The 24,920-nt window shown below is 48.1% G+C and overlaps 1 protein-coding gene across 1 annotated transcript; it reads right to left on the reverse strand.

Moving 5' to 3' along the window:
- Positions 1 to 1,384: 1,384 nt before the first annotated feature.
- Positions 1,385 to 24,642, reverse strand: enpep (glutamyl aminopeptidase; the record flags this gene model as incomplete). The annotated part of the gene is made up of 20 exons (XM_083924819.1): positions 1,385 to 1,531; positions 2,950 to 3,031; positions 3,939 to 4,079; positions 5,056 to 5,229; positions 5,934 to 6,038; positions 7,103 to 7,176; positions 9,131 to 9,281; positions 9,372 to 9,427; positions 11,307 to 11,443; positions 12,399 to 12,481; positions 12,715 to 12,875; positions 14,415 to 14,480; positions 14,793 to 14,858; positions 15,567 to 15,701; positions 15,785 to 15,898; positions 18,901 to 19,055; positions 19,524 to 19,644; positions 20,591 to 20,725; positions 21,987 to 22,128; positions 24,008 to 24,642. The coding sequence occupies 20 exons, from the start codon at positions 24,640 to 24,642 to the stop codon at positions 1,385 to 1,387; spliced, it is 2,880 nt and encodes a 959-aa protein (XP_083780945.1).
- Between the last annotated feature and the right edge of the window lie 278 nt (positions 24,643 to 24,920).

Raw genomic sequence — 24,920 nt, forward strand, 5'->3', positions numbered from 1 at the left:
GCATCATCATACACAGACATACATCAGCGTCTGTGGCCGTCACGGCTGCACGCTCTGTGAAGAGCGAAGAATTTACAAAAATATATCCGAGAATTTGTTATAAAAATGTTTAAAATACAAGGAGGAGAAAAATATCCTTCTCTGTGATGAGGGCTCCCTCTCTGTCCGGCTGTTCAGTGACACAACACCCTTTCAAAATAAGAGTTCCGGGTCCAAACGCTCCGTTGGAACAAAACAAACCACAACGTCCGAACATGTGAACGATCAGGATCTGTTCAAATCACGGGGACACTGCACTGAGGCGCTGGAGAAACACGAGGCTCAGACAGGAAATCTTATTTTGAAAGGGTGTTACAGGAGAATACTGGTGATGCTGAAGTGTAAGACCACAGCACGAGTGTCAAAAACCATCAGAGTCAGAGTCAGTTTACATTCGACAGAAAGGAACTTTACTCATTTACACTTAAAGTGGAATTCAAGCGTAAAATCATCCTCCAGGGTCTTTTTCTGCAAATACACTCATCAAATAACCCATCGAGACAGTTTGTTCCTAAATATTAAGGTAGAAATCCAGGAGAGTCGCTAACAGCCGGACGTGGCTAACAGTGGTTAGCTCGGGGCAGCACGGTGAAGGCATTCAAAGGTCTTTTTTAACCACTAATGCTGCTGAAAATAACAGCAAACCTCTGCAGCAGCATGAGAAGAGTCCCTACACACACAACAAAGCAGCAACAGCGTAGTTAGTGAAGCCAGAGTTTATTAAAGAGTGTTTTAAAGACTTACCTACTGGCCCCTGTACCAGCTCCTCTCATAGTAAAGTCCATTACAGTGGAAGGAGCCCATTGGTGCTTTGTTGTGTGTGTAGGGACTCTTCTCATGCTGCTGCAGAGGTTTGCTGTTATTTTCAGCAGCATTAGTGGTTAAAAAAAGACCTTTGAATGCCTTCACCGTGCTGCCCCGAGCTAACCCCTGTTAGCCACGTCCTGTTAGCGTCTCTCCTGGATTTCTCTGTTAATAGTCGTTACAGGAAATGATGATTTTACGCAGGAATTCCACTTTAAGAAAATATCTTTTAAGTCCAAAACCAAACTCTGCTGAACTGGAACAGACTTTTATGGATTACAGCAATTTGGAAAATCGGACTTTCACTCAGGAGATCAGGCTCCGCGTGAAGGTTTCTACCGTGAACAGCTGATTATTACTGAGGACTCTCCGGTCCTGTACAGGGGCCTGAGGGTTCTCCGGTCCTGTATGGGGCCTGAGGGTTCTCCGGTCCTGTACGGGGCCTGAGGACTCTCCGGTCCTGTACGGGGCCTGAGGACTCTCCGGTCCTGTACGGGGCCTGAGGACTCCCCGGTCCTGTACAGGTACAGGTGTGCCCTGTTTAGGGGACGTTGTTCTCCAGCCACCCTCTGATCTCGGCCTCGTTCCTCCGGATCCACTGGATGTTGTTGTTCACGGTCTCCAGCGCCTGCTGCCTCGGCATCTCCCCGGCTCCGGCGTCCGGCGTCAGACCGAAGAAATGCTCCATCTGCAAGACCAGGACGGAGAAACATGTTTCATGAGCCTGGAGCCAAACCGACAACCTCTACTCGCTTTGACTTGGGACTCATACGCCCTGTTTCCATCATATTTGATCTGGCGTGCGTTTCGTTTAGACGGCGACGCTTCACCGCTGAAAGAGGTAAAAACGCAAAAGTGTGCTCTGATCTGCTGCGGCCGGTGGGACAGTGGTTAGTCGGCCCGTGTAAAGAGGCTGAAGGTCCTTGAGGCAGCGTCCGCGGGTTCGACACCTGACCTGCGGTCCCCGTCACCCCCCTCTCTCACCCTATTTCCTGTCTGTCCTGTGTAATAAAGGCTTGAAACTGCCCAAACACATGCTGCTCACGCCGGCTCACGTGGCGTGCGTGGTCCCGTAACATCCGTGTGCAGAGTTCAGGTGAACAACAACAAACACGTGGGACTGTTTCCATCAGTGGGACGTTCAAGTGTCCTGGGTGGAGCCGAGGCGGTGGGAGGCTGCAGACCGTGCTGCAGATCCCCGTCACGCTGTACGGCGTCCTGCTTCTCCGCTGTTAGGGAGAGAAGGAGAAGGACGTTTCCCAGCATGCACCAGCTCTGGGTGCTGTTGTGTGGCAGCGCTCCACAGCTCCACCTACATACCTGACGTGCACACTACATCCTGTTTACACACTTTTGCGTCACCGTGTGCACGCAGAGTTCCCCTAAAGACGCTCGTCTACATGAGAGAACGCCACTTTAGAGTTTCCTTTCTACCTCGTCTCCGTCTGAACTCGGCCGTAGACTCGGATGGTACAAGAACAAACAATCTGCACTTGTGTGAAAGAGCTTCGCTGTTACGTTTCTGCCCCGTTCATGAGGCTCGTGCCGGGTTTCCAGGGCTGCAACGATACACTCAACTCATGATTGACACTTTTTTCCACTATTTTCTTTTAACAAAACGAGATTGACGACAAATTCGGACTAAAAAAATGTCCCTTTGTTAATTCTCATCAATACATTTTCTTTTATTTTCGTCTGTTTTGAATGAAAAATGATTATTTCTGCAGGTGTAAACTATAAAAACTGTGCTTTTTTTCTTCTCTGAACGCGAAACAGGACGTTTATTTTGTTTTAAACAACAAAAGCAATAAAACTAAACCACCCTCGGTAAATTATACTCCATCCAAACCTTATTAAGGCTTTTATTCATAACTATAATGCACATATTAAGTTTTCAGAATGGGAAATAAAGTATGAAAATGTCCAAAGAAACGTCTCAATCCATCCAGAATGTTTCAATCTTTAACTTTAAAAGCAGCAACAGCACAACACAGACGCAGTGTATCCAACCATGTGTGTGTGTTACTGTGACGATTGAACTGCTGCAAATCAAACCAGTGACCCGGTGTTTTGTGTGTAACGGTGAGACCAAAGCACGGCGCCCACCTTCCACAGCTGCAGCTCCGTGTTGTAGTTGGTGGTGATGCGACTCAGCAGGCGGCCCAGGTTCCTGTCGTTGATGGTGTACCTGTGCAGGAAGGAAGGGACGGTAGATGCATTCATTAGGGGTTCAACACGCCCTCCTTCACTTCCCCTCAGCCCTCGGTGTCACACACACGTCACACGGAGGAGGCGTGGAGAGCAGAGGGGAAGTGGGCGGGGGCAGGATGGATCCAGCACCAGGTGCAGGTCCAGAGCTGAGCTGCTTCGGACCAACAATCACAGAGGTTTGTTCTGCGGATGATTGAAACGAGTCGGCACTTTGTGAACAGCTGCATCGTCTTTGATCCAGAAACGTCTGTTTGTGATCTGGATCCTGATTATCATCGTTATTATTCCTCTGATATGTTGCAAAATAACCTTTATTGCATGTGTTTGCAGATAATGTTGAGGAGAAACCACACAAGTCAAGTTTAGATGTATAAACTAAAATAAGAACACTACATATTTACTGCAGCAGCTCATTTTAAGGTCAGATATGAAGCATCGATGAGCACCGACACGCAAGAAAACATGCATGACTGCAATGCATCGTGGGTGATATCCACCTCTGGAGAAGTGAACGAGGGGAAGTGAACGAGTGCCAAGTGTCCTCTAGAAACCAAAACGTGTGCTAAAGTGCCCTCTAGGAGCCACATCTTGTGCTAAATTGCCCTCTAGGAGCCAAAACGTGTGCTAAAGTGCCCTCTAGGAGCCAAAATGTGTGCTAAATTGCCCTCTAGGAGCCAAAATGTGTGCTAAAGTGTCCTCTAGGAGCCACAACGTGTGCTAAAGTGTCCTCTAGGAGCCACAACGTGTGCCAAGTTGCCCTCTAGGAGCCAAAACGTGTGCTAACGTGCCCTCTAGGAGCCAAAACGTGTGCTAAAGTGCCTTTGTCAGCTGTTATTAGGTCGTAGACCTTCTGATCGTCAGGTCACGAACCTCACTGCACTGACCTGGTGATCAGGTAGTCCCAGTTGAGCGTGGTCCAGTCCCAGGCCATGCTCTGCCCCAGGGGGTTGTAGGACACGTATCGCACCACGGTGAACAGGTCCTGACTCCTCACCACGCTCTCGTCTTTAGCAGCCTCCAGGAGCCTGTTGGACGCAACGAAGGTCATTCTCTCCACAGATTTACTCTTCTTCATCAGAATCCAGTCACATCCCCCCGCTGAGACCTGATGAACCCACCTGTTCATTCAAATTAAGTTCTAAACCTCGTATAAAGTATTAAAAATGAATTCTTTACATGAGATACAGTGGAAATATCAGACTTCCCAATGTCAGGAATAAACCCCCATAATCAAAACTCTATATTTTTTAACCAGCAACCCTCGTTAACCTTCAGGATGAGATGAGATATTCCTTTATTAGTCCCACAAAGGGGACATTTCCTTATCACAGCAGCAAAGTGGACGGTAAACATAGAAGAAGTATCAATACGTATCACATATACGTATATACACCGAGGCACAGAGAAAAATATTAGTATTATCAGGGTTTGTGTCCCATCTGAAACTCAATTATACTTGTCTCGTTTGAATTTGACTCCCAGAGTCCCGGGTCCTGACCGGGCTTAAGTCCCGTCTGACCCACATCCCCGCTGCCGATGACCACTGAGAACCAGGCTTCCTCCACATTTTACATTTATCAATTCCAGACTTTAGATTTTTTAGTCAATATTAAGCATCTGAACACCAATTGTTAGATGCTTATTATGTAAATAAATGGGTTTAAAATCCAACTTTTAACACATAATTTATGTTAAATTCGGACATAATTTAATATAAAGTATGTTAAATTCCTCCTTCAGTGAAGGAGGGGAAGTGAAGGAGGGGAAGTGAAGGAGGGGAAGTGAAGGAGGGGAAGTGAAGGAGGGGAAGTGAAGGAGAGGAAGTGAAGGAGGGGAAGTGAAGGAGGGGAAGTGAAGGAGAGGAAGTGAAGGAGAGGAAGTGAAGGAGGGGAAGTGAAGGAGGGGAAGTGAAGGAGGGGAAGTGACCGAGAGGAAGGGATCGACCATCGATCGGGCCAGGCACCAGCCGGACCACATCCCTCTGTGTGATCTTTGACTCACCTGTAGAGGAGCGTCACGTCCTCCACAGAGGCCAGTCCGTACAGCAGCTTGTCCTTCTCTTGAGCCAAAGACGAACTTTTGTACTTCTGGAACATGATGTTCCACTTTGCTTCGGTGCCGGAGTTCTTCATGCCGTAGCGATAGACCAGCAGCCTCAGGTTCACGGCCACGCTGCTGCAGGTGCAAAGGTCAAGGGATTTGAAAGTCAGGTTACCACAGATGGAAGATTTGATGTCACATGGGGCGCACGCACACTGTCCATCCGTACTGTGCCCGAGCACGTTTCACGCTAAAGTCTGGTTCCTTTGACCAGTCTGAGTGCAACCGTACCGCGTCTAGGAGCGGCACGCTTGCCGTCCACGGCCCGTTTGAGAGAGGCAGGCTTTTGTAAAGCACGTTTGCACATGTACGAGCACGAGCGTGCGCACGTGTACGAGCACGAGGCCTACGGCGGTTCTGAGGTCATTTCCTGTGCGCCTGTTGGGACGTAGAAAAAAGAAGGAGGGACCATGCGCGGACATTTCAAACAATGGCGGTGAAAGGTTCACGTTGGTGTGATGCAGAGGTGGAGTGTTTACTGCAGATTTGGTCGATGGAAAGATTAAAAAACAGTCGACAAGACGCACAAAAACTCCGAGGTCTACGGAAAGATCTGGAAACAAAGCCACGCATCGCCATGACGTCATCAATGCGTGTGACGTGTTACGGCGTGATGACGTATAGGCAGCAAGAAGCATTCTCCGAGGCCCAGGTAGTGTGAGTACAAACGGGCCTGGAGGGGGGGACAAGGACCCTAAAGCACGGGGCACGGGACGGAGGCACAGTGGGAGGGGGCCCTAAGTCTTCTGCTGGTTGTGCACGTGGCTGATACATGATACCTGAGCTTTCCGTCGATCCACTGGTCAAAAATGCGAGAGGCTTCATCCAGAGCCTCCTGATCTCCCATCTGACAGGCGATGCTGAGCACAGTCTCCCTCAGTAACCTGCCAAACACGTCACACAGTCACACCAAAGGACCACCAACCACACGTCAGTGCAATCAGTGCATGGGTTAGCCTACCACAGCAATGCTAGCACAGGCTGAATTATATCGTAGAGGAGATCTGGGAAAGATGTTTTCTGAAATACAGTACGGAGTCTAACCGTGCGTTCACACATGATGGAGGCGATGAAAGCGTTATGTTGCCGTTTAAAACCAATGTAAATGACGTGTTTCAGGCGATAAGTGCCACGATGGCGTCCGTCGCCTCATCACGAGTGTCGCTTGAAGTTGAAAATGTTTAACTTTTCAAGCGACATCGCGTGACGCTGTGCTGCGACAGGCAATCAGCGCGGAGATTGCGGTAAGCTTCATCTCTGTGACACATCCAGGGGATCGCCAAAGACGGCATTGTTGCCGTGCTTGGGGGAAACCAGACTGTTCCTGTGGATATATTTAATATAATATATGAACTGTGGATGGCAGCGGCGAGCCTTCAGGCGTCTAGTCCGGAGACCCTGTGCGGCTTCAGACGTTAAGTCTTTTAGACGCATTCAGATCCTTGGTTAGCATTAGCATCACTTCCATTTCAAACACAATAGAGTTCGCTGAGTCAGGGTTAGCTTCAGTTAGCTAGCGGCCTCGGCTGCTACCTGTGACCCGAGCGATGAAGCGAGGATCAAACATGTGACAAATGTGAGCGAACGACGTGATACTCGCCTCCATGGCTCCTTGTGTGAATGCACGGTTACCGAAACAAGTCTTAAACTAAATCCCTGTGACGTTTGTTTACATTAACCGTCACCTGGGAGACGTTTTCAGCCGTAAGTGCAACTTTTAGAGACGTCAAGTTAACGACAGTGGTCCAAAATATCGGACTTGTCTTTCATTGACTGTGTTGTTTTGTTTGTGATGAACCTAGTCCAGGGTTAAACCAGCACCATCGCTCGGACTGACTGCTGGTTGTGGGCGGTGCCTTTTCTCCAGTGTGTGGCCCAACAGGTAAATTTAGGCCGTCCTGTAACGAGCTTTGTGATTGGCTCTGCAGTCGCACTTTTGCAGCTGTACCTCTGCGTCTGTGTTCCTGCGTCGGTCCATCCGAGTTCTGCTGTGATCGCTCTAACGTGGTCACGAAACAGTTTCTGCAGAAAAACAAAGCAAATAAAAGTTTCTGATTAACTTCAAAGAACCTCAGTGACTCACTTTGTGTCTTTACAGCAACAAGTAGAGGTTTCTACTTTACCGTCACACAACAGAACACAATGTGTGTTTACGCTTTTTTAGTATCACCATGACGGCTCCACAGTTACTTGGCCAAAGTTTCTTCCGTTTTTCTTAACAAAAGGTACAAAAATAACTCTTTGCGCCGACTTTATCAGTAGTGTTCAAGAAGAAAAAGGTTCTCGTGTTCGGAATGCAGAGTTAGCGGGACGAATGCAGAGTTAGCGGGACGAATGCAGAGTTAGCGGGACGAATGCAGAGTTAGCGAGACGAACGCAGAGTTAGCGGGACGAACGCAGAGTTAGCGGGACGAACGCAGAGTTAGCGGGACGAATGCAGAGTTAGCGGGACGAATGCAGAGTTAGCGGGAGGAATGCACAGTTAGCGGGACGGATGCAGAGTTAGCGGGACGAATGCAGAGTTAGCGGGACGGATGCAGAGTTAGCGAGACGAATGCAGAGTTAGCGGTACGAATGCAGAGTTAGCGGACGAATGCAGAGTTAGCGGGACGAATGCAGAGTTAGCGGGACGAATGCACAGTTAGCGGGACGAATGCAGAGTTAGCGGGGCGAATGCAGAGTTAGCGGGACGAATGCAGCGTTAGCGGGACGAATGCAGAGTTAGCGGGACGAATGCAGCGTTAGCGGGACGAATGCAGAGTTAGCGGGACGAATGCAGAGTTAGCGGGACGAACGCAGAGTTAGCGGGACGAATGCAGAGTTAGCGGGACGAATGCAGAGTTAGCGGGACGAACGCAGAGTTAGCGGGACGAATGCAGAGTTAGCGGAACGAATGCAGAGTTAGCGGGACGAATGCAGAGTTAGCTGGACGAATGCCGAGTTAGCGGGACCAATGCCGAGTTAGCGGGACGAATGCAGAGTTAGCGGGACGAATGCAGAGTTAGCGGGACGGATGCAGAGTTAGCGGGACGAATACGACGTTTGTAGTTGAAATGGTTCTGGATCTTGTGTGTGGAAGAAAGAAACAAAGAAGAAACAAAGACAGAAAAACTAGTCTTTACTGGGTCCAATGAGAAAAGGTCAATACATCAGGAAAGGGTGGTTTGCTAAAGCTACACCGGCCGCTCGGAGTGCAAAGTTGCCTCCCAGAAGAAGCTATGCCCCCTTTTGTTACAGACCACTCCCCGTTTTGTTATAGGACACTCCCCCTTTTGTCAGACCACCCCTTTTGTCATAGACCCCCCTTTTTGTTATAGGCCACCCATTTTGACAGGCCACCCCCCCCCCTTTGGTTGTAGACCACTCCCCCTTCTGTTATAGACCACTCCCCATGTTTGTTATAGACCACTCCCCTTTAGTATAACCACTCCCCCTTTTTTGTTATAGACCACTCCCCGTATTGTTAGACCACCCCCTTTGTTATAGGCAACCCCCTTTGACAGCCCCCCCTTTGGTTGTAGACCACTCCCCCTTTGTTATAGACCACTCCCCTTTGTTATAGACCACCCCCCTTTTTGTTAGACCGCCCCTTTCGGTATAGACCACTCCCCTTTGTTATAGACCACTCCCCTTTGTTATAGACCACTCCCCCTTTGTTATAGACCATTCCCCCTTTGTTATAGACCACGCCCCCTTTGTTATAGACCACTCCCCTTTGTTATAGACCACTCCCATTTTTGTTAGACCGCCCCTTTCGGTATAGACCACTCCCCTTTGTTATAGACCACCCCCCTTTCGTTATATGCCACCCCCCCTTACACACCAACCGCATCTTCACATCGCTGACATGATTCATGATCGTTCTAACACAGAGAGCTGCTGAGTCGGCATTTTGAAACCTTAGATCGTAGAGAAACTTTGAGGTTAACGAGTCTTTACGTGGGAAACCAGACGTCAGGGTCAGCAGCCGCCTTACCTGAAACTTTGGGTAGAGTGCGGCGTTTCCTGAGAGCATGTCCCGAACGTAGGCGATGGAGGACGCCACGCGCTCCCACACGATGTAGTCGGCCTCCTTTGTCAGGTACTTGGTGAGATTGAAGGCGTTGCCGTAATCTATAACATCTGCCCTGAACAGTGGGATGACACAGCGGTTTCAACCCCTGCGTATGATGTCATCAATGGTCATATTTAATGCGTGTTTTGGCGGGAAACCTCACCTCGCCAGAGCGAAAACATCATCCATGTAGCTCGTGCGATCAGCGGCATCGAACTCCTGTTGAAGATTAAGATCAAATAGAAGTTTTGTAATTACACGTGTATGTTTTAGCGACGTTTTCCCCACTAAATTATGACGACTCATCATATTTTCACTTCAGTCTCATAACAATACACTGCTATCTGTAATCTCAGTGTGGCCGTCTCCTCGTTCCTACAGTAACATTCAACACGGAGAACAAAATATAAACCTGGTTCAACTGAGGGGTGAACTACGGAGCTGGAGCAGTGAGTTAGCAGGTGTGTTGCTCAAAGCCTGAGTCAGCTGTGACAGGAAAGTCGCTCCCTTTTTAGCGTCGCTGTATCGCCATGGTAAAAACTCCGAGGTCTACGGAAAGATCTGGAAACAAAGCCACGCATCGCCATGACGTCATCAATGCGTGTGACGTGTTACGGCGTGATGACGTATAGGCAGCAAGAAGCATTCTCCGGATTTGATGTCACATAAGGCGCACGCACACTGTCCATCCGTACCGTGCCCGAGCACGTTTCACGCTAAAGTCTGGTTCCTTTGACCAGTGTGAGTGCAACCGTACCACGTCTAGGAGCAGCACGCTTGCCGTCCACGGCCCGTTTGGGAGAGGTGGGCTTTAGTAAAGCACGTTTGCACATGTACGAGCACGAGCGTGCGCACGTGTACGAGCACGAGGCCTACGGCGGTTCTGAGGTCATTTCCTGTGCGCCTGTTGGGACGTAGAAAAAAGAAGGAGGGACCATGCGTGGACATTTCAAACAATGGCGGTGAAAGGTTCACGTTGGTGTGATGCGGAGGTGGAGTGTTTACTGCAGATTTGGTCGATGAAAAGATTCAAAAACAGTCGACAAGACGCACAAAAACTCCGAGGTCTACGGAAAGATCTGGAAACAAAGCCACGCATCGCCATGACGTCATCAATGCGTGTGACGTGTTACGGCGTGATGACGTATAGGCAGCAAGAAGCATTCTCCGAGGCCCAGGTAGTGTGAGTACAAACGGGCCTGGAGGGGGGGACAAGGACCCTAAAGCACGGGGCACGGGACGGATTCTGGGGTTCGTCTCTTATGCCGTGTGCAATTTTTTGTGTTTTTTTTTTTAAAGTCATTTGTCACGTGGATAATATAATCACTAAAGGTGTAGTGGAGTTATGGCGTGTGATGTGTAAAACACCTTTGCATTTGCTGAAATATTGACTCTAAATCACCCGTAGGTGTGAATGGTTGTCTGTCTCTGTTCGTCTCTATGTGTCCTGTGATAGACTGGCGTCCTGTCCAGGGTGGACCCCGCCTCACGCCCGATGTCAGCTGGGATCGGCTCCAGCACCCCCGAGACCCCGACAGGGACAAGAGGCTGAAGATGAATGAATGAGGTTGGACGTTGCTTTTGCATTTTTAAATCATCGTCACTCTGTCTTTTTGGGGCGGCTGCCAGTTCAAGTCCCTGTGTGGTCCATGAATGGAGCGTGGACCGGTGGCTGGAGAGGTGCCAGTTCATCTCCTGGGCACTACCGAGGTGCTGTTGAGCAAGGTACCGAAACCCCAACTGCTCGGGGCGCTGGTCATTGGCAGCCCCCCTCGCTCTGACATCTCTCCATTAATTAAGTGTGTGTGTGTGTGTGTGTGTGTGTGTGTGTGTGTGTGTGTGTGTGTGTGTGTGTGTGTGTGTGTGTGTGTGTGTCTCAGATGACACGATGCACGCCCTTCTCATGAGAACGCACTAAAGCAGAAACCCTGGATTGACAAACTAACTCTAAACTGAGCTCCGTGGATCCGTTTAACACTGATTGTGAGTTTCGTTTTTGTGGATCCAGGTGATCCAAAGGAACCCCGGGGACGTTCAGCGCGCTCCGTAGTTCACCCTTCTGGTCCTCTGTGATGCTAAAGTCTGACGATGACTTTACCGAGTGGTTGTTTTGAAGCTGTCGACTGATCTCGTCCCACATGAGGTCATCGTGGTTGACTCTGTAGAAACCGATGTGACCATCGTTGACCTTCAGCAGCCCGTCCTCCGAGGGCACGTAGTTACTGACGACGAGCTCTGAAACCAGCAGACATTACGGGTTTGTTAGTGGGAGTCAACGTCTGCTGTAAGATGAGTTTCAAGCTGATGACAAACAACACAAATTTACCGTATTCTCCGCACTATAAGGCGACAGTGCTCCTTATAACCCGGTGCTCCTTATATATGGACCAATATTGAGCCACAACAGGTCTCCAACTACGGTGAGCAGCCGCCGACTCTATTTTCCCCGTAGAAGAAGTAACGCGCGGTGCATGTTGAGATATACGACTGTGTGAAGCGTGCCGTTTCATTTCCATGTGTGTGTTTGTGTAAAGAGCCCAAAATGGCTCCTGTTAAGAGACACGCTTACGACGCAGAGTTTACACTCAAGGCCATTAGTCACGCAGCAGAACACGGGAACAGAGCAGCAGCCAGAGAGTTGAACATGAACCAATCAATGGTGCGGAAGTGGAGGAAGCAACAAGACGACCTGCGCCGAGTAAAGAAGAGTAAACAGAGTTTAGAGGGAACAGAGCGAGACGGCTGCAGCTGGAGGACAAACTCCAACAGTGGGTTGTTGAACAGAGAGCAGCAGGTAGAAGAGTCCGTACGATCACTGTTCCACTGAAGGCAACAGCGCTAGCACGATACTGTCCAGCTGCAGACCCGGAGCACAAGCCCCTCACTTGTCACAAGCCCCTCGCTTGACGTAAAAGATTTTTTTTCCAGTGAGGGGCTCGTGCTCCGGGTCTGCAGCTGGATGCTACTCGCGCTAGCACGCGAACTTAACATCAATGAGTTTAGAGGCGGTCCTTAACGTAACCCCAGCCTCAACTGTAGCGTCGGTTCTATGCGCCTTATAGTGCGGAAAATACGGTAGTTGTCGTTATCGTCCTCACAGTGACATGAATCCTGACTAAAGTGTGCTGATGACGTGTTTTGGATGATGTTGGATGTTTTAAGAGGAGTTAAACTGAGCTAACAGTCGTACCTGGGCTGCTCCTGTCAAACATCTGCATCGTGTTTTTGTCACTTTTCACAGAGTGACATTTGACTGGGATCGTCCACTTGTACCTGTTACAGAAACACACTGACTGTTATTAATGATGTGGCACAAAACATTTGATTCTTTAAAGCTCTTAAACATTTTGAATGCCATCCTAAAATCGTACGTGAGATGAAACCAAATGGAACGATTAAGTGGTAACAGAAAGACAGCTGGGTTCTCTATCTGGCAGCCGTTGGGCGTTTTGTACTGTTTGATGCCTGTTCTGAGGATTTAAGGAGGTTTAATCGTCTTCACTGACCCGAGAGGTGCAGGAGGTTGAGTGGCGTTGGCTTTCGGATCCAGGAGAAATCGCCTTTGGCTCAGTTTCGCATTCATCTCCGTGACGGACAGGTCCAGCACGGGGTAACCCATCTGTTTGGTCCATGTATCCATTACATCCGCAACTGGCAACCCACTCACCTGGGCACAGAGAGAAGTCGGCTACTGCTCAGAGACATTCACAGACCAAGGTTAAAGCAGCATTTTGCTAACGGAGCTTATTTGTTTTCTTTCTGAGAGAGAAACCACATCAATGTCTCATGTCTGTCGGTCAGGACTCGGGGCTCCTGAGCAACATATGAGTGGATCCGTAACGATGCATTCATTCTCAATGTTGGCGAAACAAAGGCTACAGTGTTTTGTTCAAAGCATCAGTTCAACCCTGACATTCAACATTAATAATATCGGCAAAATGGGAAGAGGAGCGTCAGTAGTGAGAGTAATTCCTAAATGTTTATCTCCAGATGTCAGGAGGCAGGCTTTGAATGCTTTGGTTTTGTCGCAACTCTGTTATTGTTTAGTAATTTGGTCGAGTACTTCTGTTGAGCACTTGAGGAAGTTACAACCAGCTCAAATAAAGCTGCACGTTGCGCTTTGTTACGTTCTTATCGAACCGATGTGAGCAGCACGGATGTTGGCTGGGTTGACTCTCTATAAGACAAAAGGTAACGTATGCGTTATTGGCATTTTTAAGAAGTACACTTTTCTTGTCTACAGAGCTACGCCTGGAACTCTCTCCCGCTTCATATCAGCCATGAAATAACAAAGATCGGTTCAAAACGAGTAGGGAATAAGAACTTGGTTGCACAGACACGTAAAGCCAGGAAAGGCTACTGTTAGAATAATTGTACATAAAGTAATCTCATATTTACTCCAATTGTGCAGAGTTGTTTTGCAGGTAGAAGAAGTCAGATAAGCGTGACTGCTGACGAGTCACCAAAGAGGTAAATCTGTGCAAAACCAGAAACTGCTCATCTGTTTAAAGACAGAACATGTTTCAAGGACGAGCAACACGTGCCCTTAAAGATAATAAGTTGTGTAAATGTAAAGAGTTGCAGCTGTGTGCTCCCTCTCCCTTAAAGCTGTAACTCATATTGTAACTACGGACCAGGGCTCGGCAGAGAACGGTAGGAGATTGTAACTGAACGCATCTCTGTCCGATCTCCTTGCAAGTAACAAATCTAACCTCTTGTCATTCTCCCCTTTGGTAACTGTCAGGTTTAAACAACCTAGAACATCCAAAACACGACACAGTTTGGTACCGTTGTGCAGAGAGACCCAGACAAAAGCTGTGCTTGAACACTGACCGTATCTGACGCCGCGCACACATACTGAGCAAGAACCAGTTCAGCTCATAAAGCCAGACTGGTCTTTTGATCTCTGTTGGGGAAACATTGAACCATGCTAATCAGTTAGCTTTGGAGGTGTTGGTAGGTGTGTTTTTGAGCTTAGGACGGAGCCACACTAGCTGTTTCCAGTCTGTGTGCTAAGCTAGGCTAACATGCTAACTCCAGCTCACACACACACACATCAAACGTGATCTCAGCTTCTCGTCTCATGTTCATAAAGAAAGCAAATAAGCGTCCATCACAAAATATTGAGTGTTTCATTTGGTTATTGGGTTTTAATCTGACCCTCGTACAATAATAAGGGTTTGAATGGAATCCAGTTCAAACATACGTTGGCGAGAGATGCCCAGAAGTTTGCTGTCTTGGCGTTCTTGAAGTGGAAATCTTTCAAATATTTCTGTTGAAAGAGGAAAAAACAAACACAGGTGTTCAGTGATCAGGTGCTCGATGAACACAAATCCACGGTTCAACACAGGGACCTGTAATTCCTCGCCAGTCCACGTGAGGGACTATATATATAATAATATATATTTGCTAAGTCAGCATTTTGCCAAGAATGTTCCTAAAATTAAAAAAAAAGTTGAATTTTAAGAGGGAAATTCAGCTTCTCAGAAGAGTTCAGTTGATAAGACGAAACAACTACCGATGAATGAATAACTCGAGTATTTGCGTCCCCAGTTCAACGTCGTTCACAAAGTCTCTGACTTACTCGACAGCCGTCTCTGAACCGGTCTCTACCCATCCAGTCCTCCAACATCCTGAGAATGGACGCTCCCTGGAAACAGTTGGAGCATTTTAATTACACACAGGATTTAGTTGCATCATACATGATTCCCCAAAGCATGTCCAGTCAAAAGCAACTGGACTTGGTTATTGGTTGTACACATCTAACCAGGCTGGGGCTGGTCCTGGTCCAGTCGTTGGTGGGAAGTAGGGTCTGGACTGGGTTAGTGCTCTATTGAGTCGGAACGACAGTCGTTGGAGTCACAGGAGGACATGTGTGAACAGTTGAACTTTGTTCTTTGTTAGTTGGACAAGTCCCAGCCTGGTCCTGGTCCTGGTCCAGTCCCAACCTGGTCCTGGTCGTGGTTCTGGTCCTGGTCCAGTCCCAGCCTGGTCAGATGCGTACATGAACTGATGAAGCCTCTTGGATGAGAGGTGAAACGTCTTCCTGACAAAGAACCGAGTCCAGGTGCTTTGGACTGAAATTGCTTTGGGGAGAACGACGACCTGGACACATGAGAACCTTCACAGGCACAAACAGGACCTATATACATGCAATTAATGGAGAGATGCCTTGCTCAACAGCACCTCGGCAGTGCCCAGGAGATGAACTGGCACCAGTCCACACAGGGACTCTGCGGCGACCCTCCGGTTCCCAGCCGAGTCACCTATGGACTGAGCCACTGCCGCCCCAGTTGCGTCATACAGGATTCATCGTACCGTGTTGGTAATGCAACGCCCGGTTGTCCAGTAGTCGTACCTTGCTGTATGAGATGGCATCAAACACTGAGGTGATCTCCGCTGGGGTGGACACGTCCACTATGATGGGGTGAGAGGAGAGGAGGGCGTCGTCCACCATGACAGGGAGCACATCACTGATGATCATTATGTCTCGCTGCACACCACGGGAGGACACAAGGCAGGTTTAAGGGAACTGCTCCTGAAATATACAGTCAGCTCCTTCAGAGGACAACTCACCATGCCCCAGTCGGGTTCGGCCTTCTCTACGCCGATGTACTCAAAGAAGCTGGCGAAGCCTTCATTCAGCCAGAGGTCGTCCCACCAATCCATAGTCACGATGTTCCCAAACCACTGCAAAGAGAAGATTGATAGCCATGTTGGAGAAGCTGCGGAGGCGGAAAGGTAAACCGTTCACGTGTGTTCGGGCTCAGATCGTATAAAGTGTATCTGAGTCTTGTACTTTATTACGTCTGGGCGTCATTACAGGAAATGTTGTGTTGAAAGATGATACGATATGGTACAAGACGGACCCATTGTCATAGAATTGGAGGAAAATTGTGGAGCACATACAGGAAAACACCCACAGAGGGAGATAAAAACACAGAGACTAGAAAGGAGAGAAGGGCTGCCAGGATGTAACCATGACACTGCTCCTGTTCTGATTTGCTGGTGATACAAACCCAACCCCAACACTTCCTCCATGTCTATCTGTAAGTCTGGAAACATTAATGAAAAGTACATTTCCACAGCACCAGTTCCATCAGAGAGATAAGATAAACTTCTGTGTTCCCACGGCGGAGTCATTATTTACTTTAAAACACTTCCTGCACAGACGTTTTGAGCTAAAAGCCTCCGAGCCGTTTAAAAAAGGTCTAAACCCTTCCATGTCTGGTAGGTGTTTAATACGACAGTGCCTGACAGTGAGAAGTAAACAAAGAAGTGAGAAGACACAGAGAAGTGTAAGCTTCAGTTCAAGTCCTCCAAAAACCCGTCACACAGCAAAATCATGCGATGAGTCACCAATGAACCGAACACCTGCATTCCTTTGGACTGTGGTCACTGGGGCCGCAGCCCGGATACGAACCAGGATCCATCCTGTTTTCTTTATCCATTTTAAAATGTAGAGTTTCTTCTATCAGGACCCAAAGAACCAGGTCCAGGTCCAAGCGTCTGAAATGTGTCACGAGTGAGGGGACGATGGAGCGTGAGTTTGGCCGGAGAATCGGAGCAGCGGGGGCGGAGCTGCAGTCGCTCTACCGCACCGTTGTGACCAAAAGAGAGCTGAGGAAGGCAAAGCTCTGGATCTACCCTCAGTCCTAGTTCCTACCCTCACCTGTGGTCATGAAAGCTGGGTCAGGACCCAAAGAACCAGGTCCAGGTCAGGACCCAAAGAACCAGGTCCAAGTTCAGCATCTGTGAGGAACTCGGAGTAGAGCCGCTGCTCCTTTGTGTTGAAAGGAGCCAGTTGAGGTGGTTCAGGATCATCTGGTAAGGATGAACCCTGGGCGCCTCCCTAGGGAGGTGTTCCAGGCACGTCCAGCTGGGAGGAGGCCTCGGGGAAGACCCAGGACCAGGTGGAGAGATTAGATCTCCACACTGGCCTGGGAACGCCTCAGGATCCCCCAGTTAGAGCTGGTTAATGTGGCCCGGGAAAGGGAAGTTTGGGGTCCCCTGCTGGAGCTGCTGCCCCCGAGACCTGATCCAGGATCAGAGGCTGAAGATGAGATGAGATTCTTCTAGTCAGACAGATTAGTTCTATGGAAAGGACAGAGCTGCTGTTTTCTCCCGGGTATGACGTGTTTTATGGAAACAGCTGATTCGTCTGACTAGAAGAAACTCTAAATTTCAAAAAGGAACCCTCTTGCTGTGAGGCGACAGTGCTAACCACCACACCACCGTGCCGCCCTATAATTTAAACGTTATTTAAATTTACTTTTAGGAACTTACTCATACTTAGAAACTGCTAACGTAATTTAGCGTATGCTAGCTTGAGGCCTGTGATATTGGAAAATGCAGGGTGGGGGGGGGGGGGATCAGGGGGGTGTGCACAAACTGTGCCTGTGAGCCAGATCTGTGCCGAGTGGACAGGATGATACGGGCGAAACAAACACCAGGCTCCACGCGCACGTAGAGGCGGGTGATTCATGTTGTTCTATCGGAGCAGAGGGTCGGCTTCAGTGAATACGATCAAACAAATGTTGTTCGGACTTTAACGGACTCAATAGTTGAATTGGACTGAATTGAAATAAATTAAATTCCCACAAACCAGACAGGATAAACCTCAGGCCGATGGGACTCTGAGGGTCTGAAGACCTGACACAGGTCTTTGGCAAACCCCCCCAGATCTAACTCTGCAAAGGTTCTCGGTTTGTAGAGCCTCATAAAAGACCGTCCGTCCATCGTCATATAGAAATGAACGACTCCTGCGCCCTCGTTCCTGTGACTGTGAAGAGTTCATAAACTTTATTGACTGCCTTTATCTCCGTCGCTGATGTCTTGGAAAGATACGTGCATAACAAGCGCTCGAACAAAAGCACATAAAAGGATTTTACACATTTACGATTCTGAACATTGAACTCTTTGTTCCAGAGCTTTCCGTCCGTGCGGGAAAGATAAAAGTCATCATAGCATTGCCAAAAGAAGAGCACGCTAATGTGTTTATAGTTGTGATACTAGAGATAGCTGCGGCCTCCGCGGAGCGTTCAAACACCAGCTGAAGGGTGGTCACGGCCGTTACACGAGTCCTCCACCCGGATCAGACGGGTTTGGTTCAATGTCTTTATCTCATTAAAGGAAAAGAGGCTCTGTGTGTCTGAAATACAAGAATAAAAGTCACAGTGCAGTGTAAGAAATGAAGGATTATTTGATTTAATGAAAGCAGAAAAGTCTTCAGTGTTGATTTGAAAGGTGTGAGAATTGCAGCCGACCTGAACACGACGACCCGGGAAGCCCAGAAATGTACTTTGGCGCTGAATCAACAGTCTTTTATAAACTCTAGTAAAGTTAGAGTAACGACCTCGAGTGGAGAGATGGAATCCACTTTCTAGATTTAATAGTCCACTCCCACTGTGCCTCCGTCCCGTGCCCTGTGCTTTAGGGTCCTTGTCCCCCCCTCCAGGCCCGTTTGTACTCACACTACCTGGGCCTCGGAGAATGCTTCTTGCTGCCTATACGTCATCACGCCGTAACACGTCACACGCATTGATGACGTCATGGCGATGCGTGGCTTTTTTTCCAGATCTTTCCGTAGACCTCGGAGTTTTTGTGCGTCTTGTCGACTGTTTTTGAATCTTTTCATCGACCAAATCTGCAGTAAACACTCCACCTCCGCATCACACCAACGTGAACCTTACCTGGTGGACTAGCTCGTGGGCTATAACGCTGGCCACTCGCTGCTTGTTGTAGGATGACGACTGCTCATCATCGTACAGCAGGTTGGTCTCCCGGTAGGTGATGAGGCCCCAGTTCTCCATGGCGCCGGTACCAAAGTCAGGGATGGCTATCTTATCTGGAAACAGCACAGAGAGTCCACTGAAGCGACTGCTTATCACCTTTTATTGCCTTAGTGCCTCACTTATTCTTGTGAGACGACAACGTTTCCATCTTCATGATTTAGGTAACCACCTGATTTTTCCTCCGCCACTGAAGCAAAGTTCCCTCTTGAACTCAAGAATGAGGAAAATCACTACTTTAAAGCACCTTTCTGCTCCTAAAAACATGTTAAAAAACGCAATTGTCGAATAAAAACGAGTTTAAAATTCATAAAATCTGACGGTTTGTTTTTTTAACGGACGTGCTGCCTTCAGGGTCTCTTCTCTACGTTGTAAATACGACATTTCACCTTTTTATCATTGATAAATCTGTGCACCGATCAGGCAAAACTTGTTGCTCGCTCCGTAGAGTCATTAATGCTGCATGCGCTGGATTGTTCATGTTTATTTTTGGGTTTACTGAAGCACACATAGTTGACACATACCCAGTTTTGAGATGGAGTACGTCATGTTGAAATATTCCTCAAAGTAGTCAAAGATGACCTTGGTTGTGTTGGCCGCGTACGTCGCGGTCGCCAACTGACTCGGCTGGGCGTAGATCCTCAACTGTAGAGGCAGAAGACGACAAATCACACAAGTGTGCATGTGCTGACATTCACCAGACAGTATCTATTTAAAAGTGGAGTTAATGAATCAAGGGCCACGCCTCAACCACACCTCTAATCCCCAGACAGACCCTTTTATACCATGCTAGCACGTTCAGTGCTCTTCGTCTCCGATTCCTCGACTCGTTCAATTCATCAAACCTTTTCCTTATTCTCTCTCTCATCCCCGATTCCCTGACCCTTTTCTCCTTGTTTATTTTTTACTTTAACCAATGGGGGAGGGGGGTCTAAACCTCTGTCCGACTGTTCCTCTGTGCAGGAGCACTTTCAGTACGTCACCTGGTCAGTGAAGAGCGCAAATGTGAGAAACTCAGCACCTGAGGAGGTTACACTGCTCACAAAACCTACACTACATTACCTATCAACACTGAAAGATGAGCCTGTTGTGATGTTTTGATGCTGTGATAAAATGTTATATTGTGATGTATTTTTTCTCAATTGTATGGTAAGTGTTTGCATATGTATTTTGTATTATATTGCACATGTATTGTGTGTAATTTTTCTGCCTTTTCACATCATGTTCAGGGGACGACAGATGAAAACTCGCCTTCTGGCTAATTCTGTCTTTTTTTAACCACGTGTAATCAGGTGTTTCATGAAATCGCACTGCCCCCTGTTAAATAAACTAATACCTAAATACACTCGGGTGAGAGGAACCGAGGCGGGACCCCCACACAGAGCCTCGTGTCACCCTCACTCCCGATCATCCTCCCGGACCAGAGCATCACATCCCTCCCACACCTCACCCGAATCCAGTCGGCCGGCTATCAACATCCACATCGTCACATTTCAATAAACGTTTAAGTGGCGTATCGTTGTGGCGTGGTCCTTGCTAGTGAAGTACAAGTTAAACCTTGTTGTAAAGTGACACATTATGGTAAACTTACAGGAATTCCTCGGGCAGAAGTTCTTTCCAGATATCCAAACTGGTGCACAGCGAAACATACCAAATAGGTACTCATTGGAACAGACTTCTGGAAGGAGGTCTTCACTTTATTGCCAGGCAGTTGTTGAGGGGGGTCCTGGAGGGGCGGAGGAAAAGGCCCATGGGTTAATATGGATGTCATTGGGACTGTGGAGCTGGGTGGATCCTCTGGCCCCAAAAACAGAGACACAAGATTCATTCCTCAGCTATTGGTATTCAGAGTGTTGCCTCTAAGCCTGGCTTCCTCTTGCTTTGTTCTTTTTCCCTCAGCCGTGGAAAAGTTGGGGTTATTTTGCTCCTTCCACCTACGGGCATACCCGTCCCCAGTCCGACAGGAGTGTGAACCGTTTTGTGAGCAAAAAACTCTCTTGGTGTGGGAAATTCCCATTCCTAAGTATTTTTTTCTTGTAGTTTTCTGTGATTTTTGAGGATTTATGTGAAGTTTAGTTGATGAAGCAGATTTTGAGAAGGTTAAACTTAGACAAACCGTTTAGTGATGAAGCCCAGTCAACAGAAAGGCTCGCTGTAATGGGCTGTTTTCATGGCATTTTAACAATCATTTGGCAAAATAAACAACTGTTGCTAGTGTTGTGGAAATGGATTTCTTCACTAAAGATCAAACAGGATTAGTTTTTTCTCCTACAAGTATTTTAAAGCATCTGGACTCACCACCACCACCGGTGTCTGGACCCCATCAGGGGGGGTATCCTGCTCCCCCCGTGGCTTAACTACCCCCTATTGTCTCATGGAGCCTTATTGCCAAAGACTCTTATACAATCATCTCATGCATTTTTAAATAAAACTTTACGTTCACATCTTAAACTGGAATCATTAAGACTGATTTAGCTTCGATTTGTGAAAATAAGTAAAGGAAAACCTGGTCCTGGTGTATTTTCCAGTTTCAGAGCCCTGGTTTTGAACATTCAGGATTATTAAGATTATAATTTTTAATAATTCAATTCAATTTAAAGACTAAATTTGACAGAAACTCTGAGAATTCAGATAGAAATTCAGAGTATGGACCAGGAGCACGGTACACTATAACAAGTACAATTGCACAGTTTTCCAGGTTGAATGTGAAAAATAAAAAACAAGACTTTCAAATGAATTATAATTTAGGTTTAGGGTTAATTAATAGGCCTGAGTCATAAATAGCTGCACCACCTCCTCCTCGACCACAATAATATCAATAACTAAGTAAGGATGAGGCAGCTACATGTTGTTACAAGTATTTGTGAGTTCAGCTCAGTTAAACTTAAGCCAAATACATTAAAAATACATTTAGTTTGTAGCATTTTCAAATGAAACAGACCCGTTTTTAAAATGTTGGTGGTTAGCGTTGGGGACTTGAGTCTTACCTCCGGCGGCATGTTGGACAGAGCTCCGTACGCAGCATCGTGGGTGATGGAGATCTTGTAGGTGGCCTTCTTGTTGGGTTCATCGAAGCAGGGAAAGGACTTGCGAGCGTCTGTTGGCTCATGATCAGTCGCAGCAATCTTCCTGCGGATCCAATGAAGGACGGGTTATTGCAACTGTGTTTGAGACCTTTGGTTTTAACCCCCCTTTACTGTTTAGATCAATAATAGATGCATATGTGTATTTCAGAGTGGTTATTTTTTGTGCCATGTCACATTTCATCGCAGTCTCAGAACAGATGAGCTTCTTCATCAGCGCCATATTTCATACGTTCACTCTCGTCCCTTATGTCTATTTTATGAAACCGTGACAATGTGTAAAATATCTGTTCATCTCATCTTCAGCCTCTTATCCGGGGTCGGGTTGCAGGGGCAGCAACTCCAGCAGGGGACCCCAAACTTCCCTTTCCCGGGCCACATTAACCAGCTCTAACTGGGGGATCCTGAGGCGTTCCCAGGCCAGTGTGGAGATCTAATCTCTCCACCTGGTCCTGGGTCTTCCCCGAGGCCTCCTCCCAGCTGGACGTGCCTGGAACACCTCCCTAGGGAGGCGCCCAGGGTTCATCCTTACCAGATGACCCTGAACCACCTCAACTGGCTCCTTTCAACACAAAGGAGCAGCGGCTCTACTCCGAGTTCCTCACGGATGCTGAACTTCTCCCCCTCTCTCTAAGGGAGACTCCAGCCCCCTCCTGAGGAAACACATTTCACACGCTTGGACCTGGACCTGGTTCTTTGGGTCCTGACCCAGCTTTCATGACCACAGGTGAGGGTAGGAACCAGGACTGAGGGTAGATCCAGAGCTTTGCCTTCCTCAGCTCTCTTTTCATCACAACGGTGCGGTAGAGCGACTGCAGCTCCGCCCCCGCTGCTCCGATTCTCCGGCCAAACTCACGCTCCATCGTCCCCTCACTCGGGAACAAGATCCTGAGGTACTTGAACTCCTTCACTTGGGGTCAGGACTCATTCCCTACCTGGAGTAACAATCCACCGGTAATATATGTGTTGAGCATTTTAAATTGTGAACAGGCTGCATTGAGTTTTTCCATATGTCAGGAAAATATCTTGTTTTTTTGTGGAGGTTCTCGATCGATTTTAATGAATGAGCTGCAGTTAAACAGTATAAAAAGTATAGTGTGTGTGTGTGTGTGTGTGTGTGTGTGTGTGTGTGTGTGTGTGTCAGTGTGAATATTCTTTTGAATAGAACGCCATATGTGATGTTATTTAAATATTCAGTATTTGGGATCTCATGTTCTGTTTAAAACATTTATTTATGATAAAGCTCGGTGATTCCATCGTCTTTGCATTTATTCCATTTTAGGACCTTTCTGTTGTTGTTATAGTTGAGTTTTGCCATAGTTGATGATTTATTGATGGAGTTGTTTTAACTCCAAGGATATTTCAAGATATTAAACGATGCTCTAATTGGGCTTTCATATAGTTCTACACGTTGTGTCCATATTAAAAGCCCCTACACATGATACACGGCAAAAGCGCTTTGCACCGGCCTTGTCGACACTGTTTGACGCCTCACTGTGCGACCGTGAAGAGTCAGTCTTCCATGGAGACTTGGGGAGACGTGGGGGCGACTGCGCCTCCATTCGAGAGACAGGGGTTCGATCCCCAGCTCCCCCGGTCCACATGTCAAAGTGTCCTTGGGCAAGACACTGAACTCTGAATTGCTCCCCGTGCTGCACATGGGTGTGTGAATGTGGTGTGAATGGTTACATTAGATGGTATGTAGATGTTCACTGCCGTCAGTGTGAATGTGACAACCACTGTGAAAGCGCCGTGAGTAGTCAGAAGACTAGAAAGGCGTACAAGTCCATTTACCATTTACGGAGCGCTCTGATGTGAACAGCTGACGGAGGCTGATTTTGCAGTTTTAATGTGGACAGGACATTTTTTGGGGTACACAGTTTCAAAAACACCCGTGACAGACAGAATCAAATCAAAGAACTTACTTCGTGTCCCCGCCCTCGGTGTAGATGACCCTGTAGAATCCCACCACAGAGCCGTTGAGCAAGCCCTGGAAGTCCAGGCTGAGCACGTACTCGTCCCCTGGGCCGGTGACGGGCAGCTCCTCCGCGGCCTCCACCACCACGTACTGCTGACGCTCGTATTCAAAGCAGCTCTTCACTGCCACCTCCCTCTGGCCCCCCTGGCTGCTCAGCATCTTCAGCCTGGGCATGGCGCTGACAAACGTCTCCCTGATGTGAAGCCACAGGTAGCGAGTGGGCTTGCTGACTTCCACGTGGACGTCCACGGTGCCTGTGTAGGTGTCGTCCACCAGGTCCGGCTCCAGGTGCAGGTCATAGTGGACTGGGTTCACGTAGCTGGGCAGACGGAAGTTCTTCCAGTCGCCGCTGGAGTCAGTTGAAGGCAAACAGGGCCCTCTGACAGGCAGCGGGGGCTGGGTAGGTAGTGTTGTGGGAGCTGGTGTGGAGGGTCCAGGAGAGGTGGTGTCTGGCATCGAGAGGCCCACCCCGAGGCCCACTGCCAAAGAGCACACCACCACCGTCACACAGATGATGACCACGTGCTTACCGCGGATACAGTAAGTCTTGTGTTGCTTCTCCATGTCCATGCTGTGAACCATGGTGACGACCAGACCTGCAAAACTTCCCTGCACTAAAAACACGAGATCTAAAGCTGACCTGAAGTCAGAGCTGCAGACTCTGACTCTTACAGGGTTGAGATTAACTGTGAGCTCGCCTCCGTGCAGCCGAGGGGTGGAGAGAAGAAAGAGGAGGAGAGGAAATCAGTCAGACAACAGAGAGGATCTCACACACGGGGCGAGAGATTTATTCTGTGTCCTCAGTGCTGTGAAAACACCGCCTCCTGTTAAACATCTACATCAGTCTGTAAATCAGCAGC

Source organism: Echiichthys vipera, assembly GCF_963691815.1.
Source record: "Echiichthys vipera genome assembly, chromosome: 12".
In the NCBI taxonomy this organism is placed as follows: Eukaryota; Metazoa; Chordata; class Actinopteri; order Perciformes; family Trachinidae; genus Echiichthys; species Echiichthys vipera.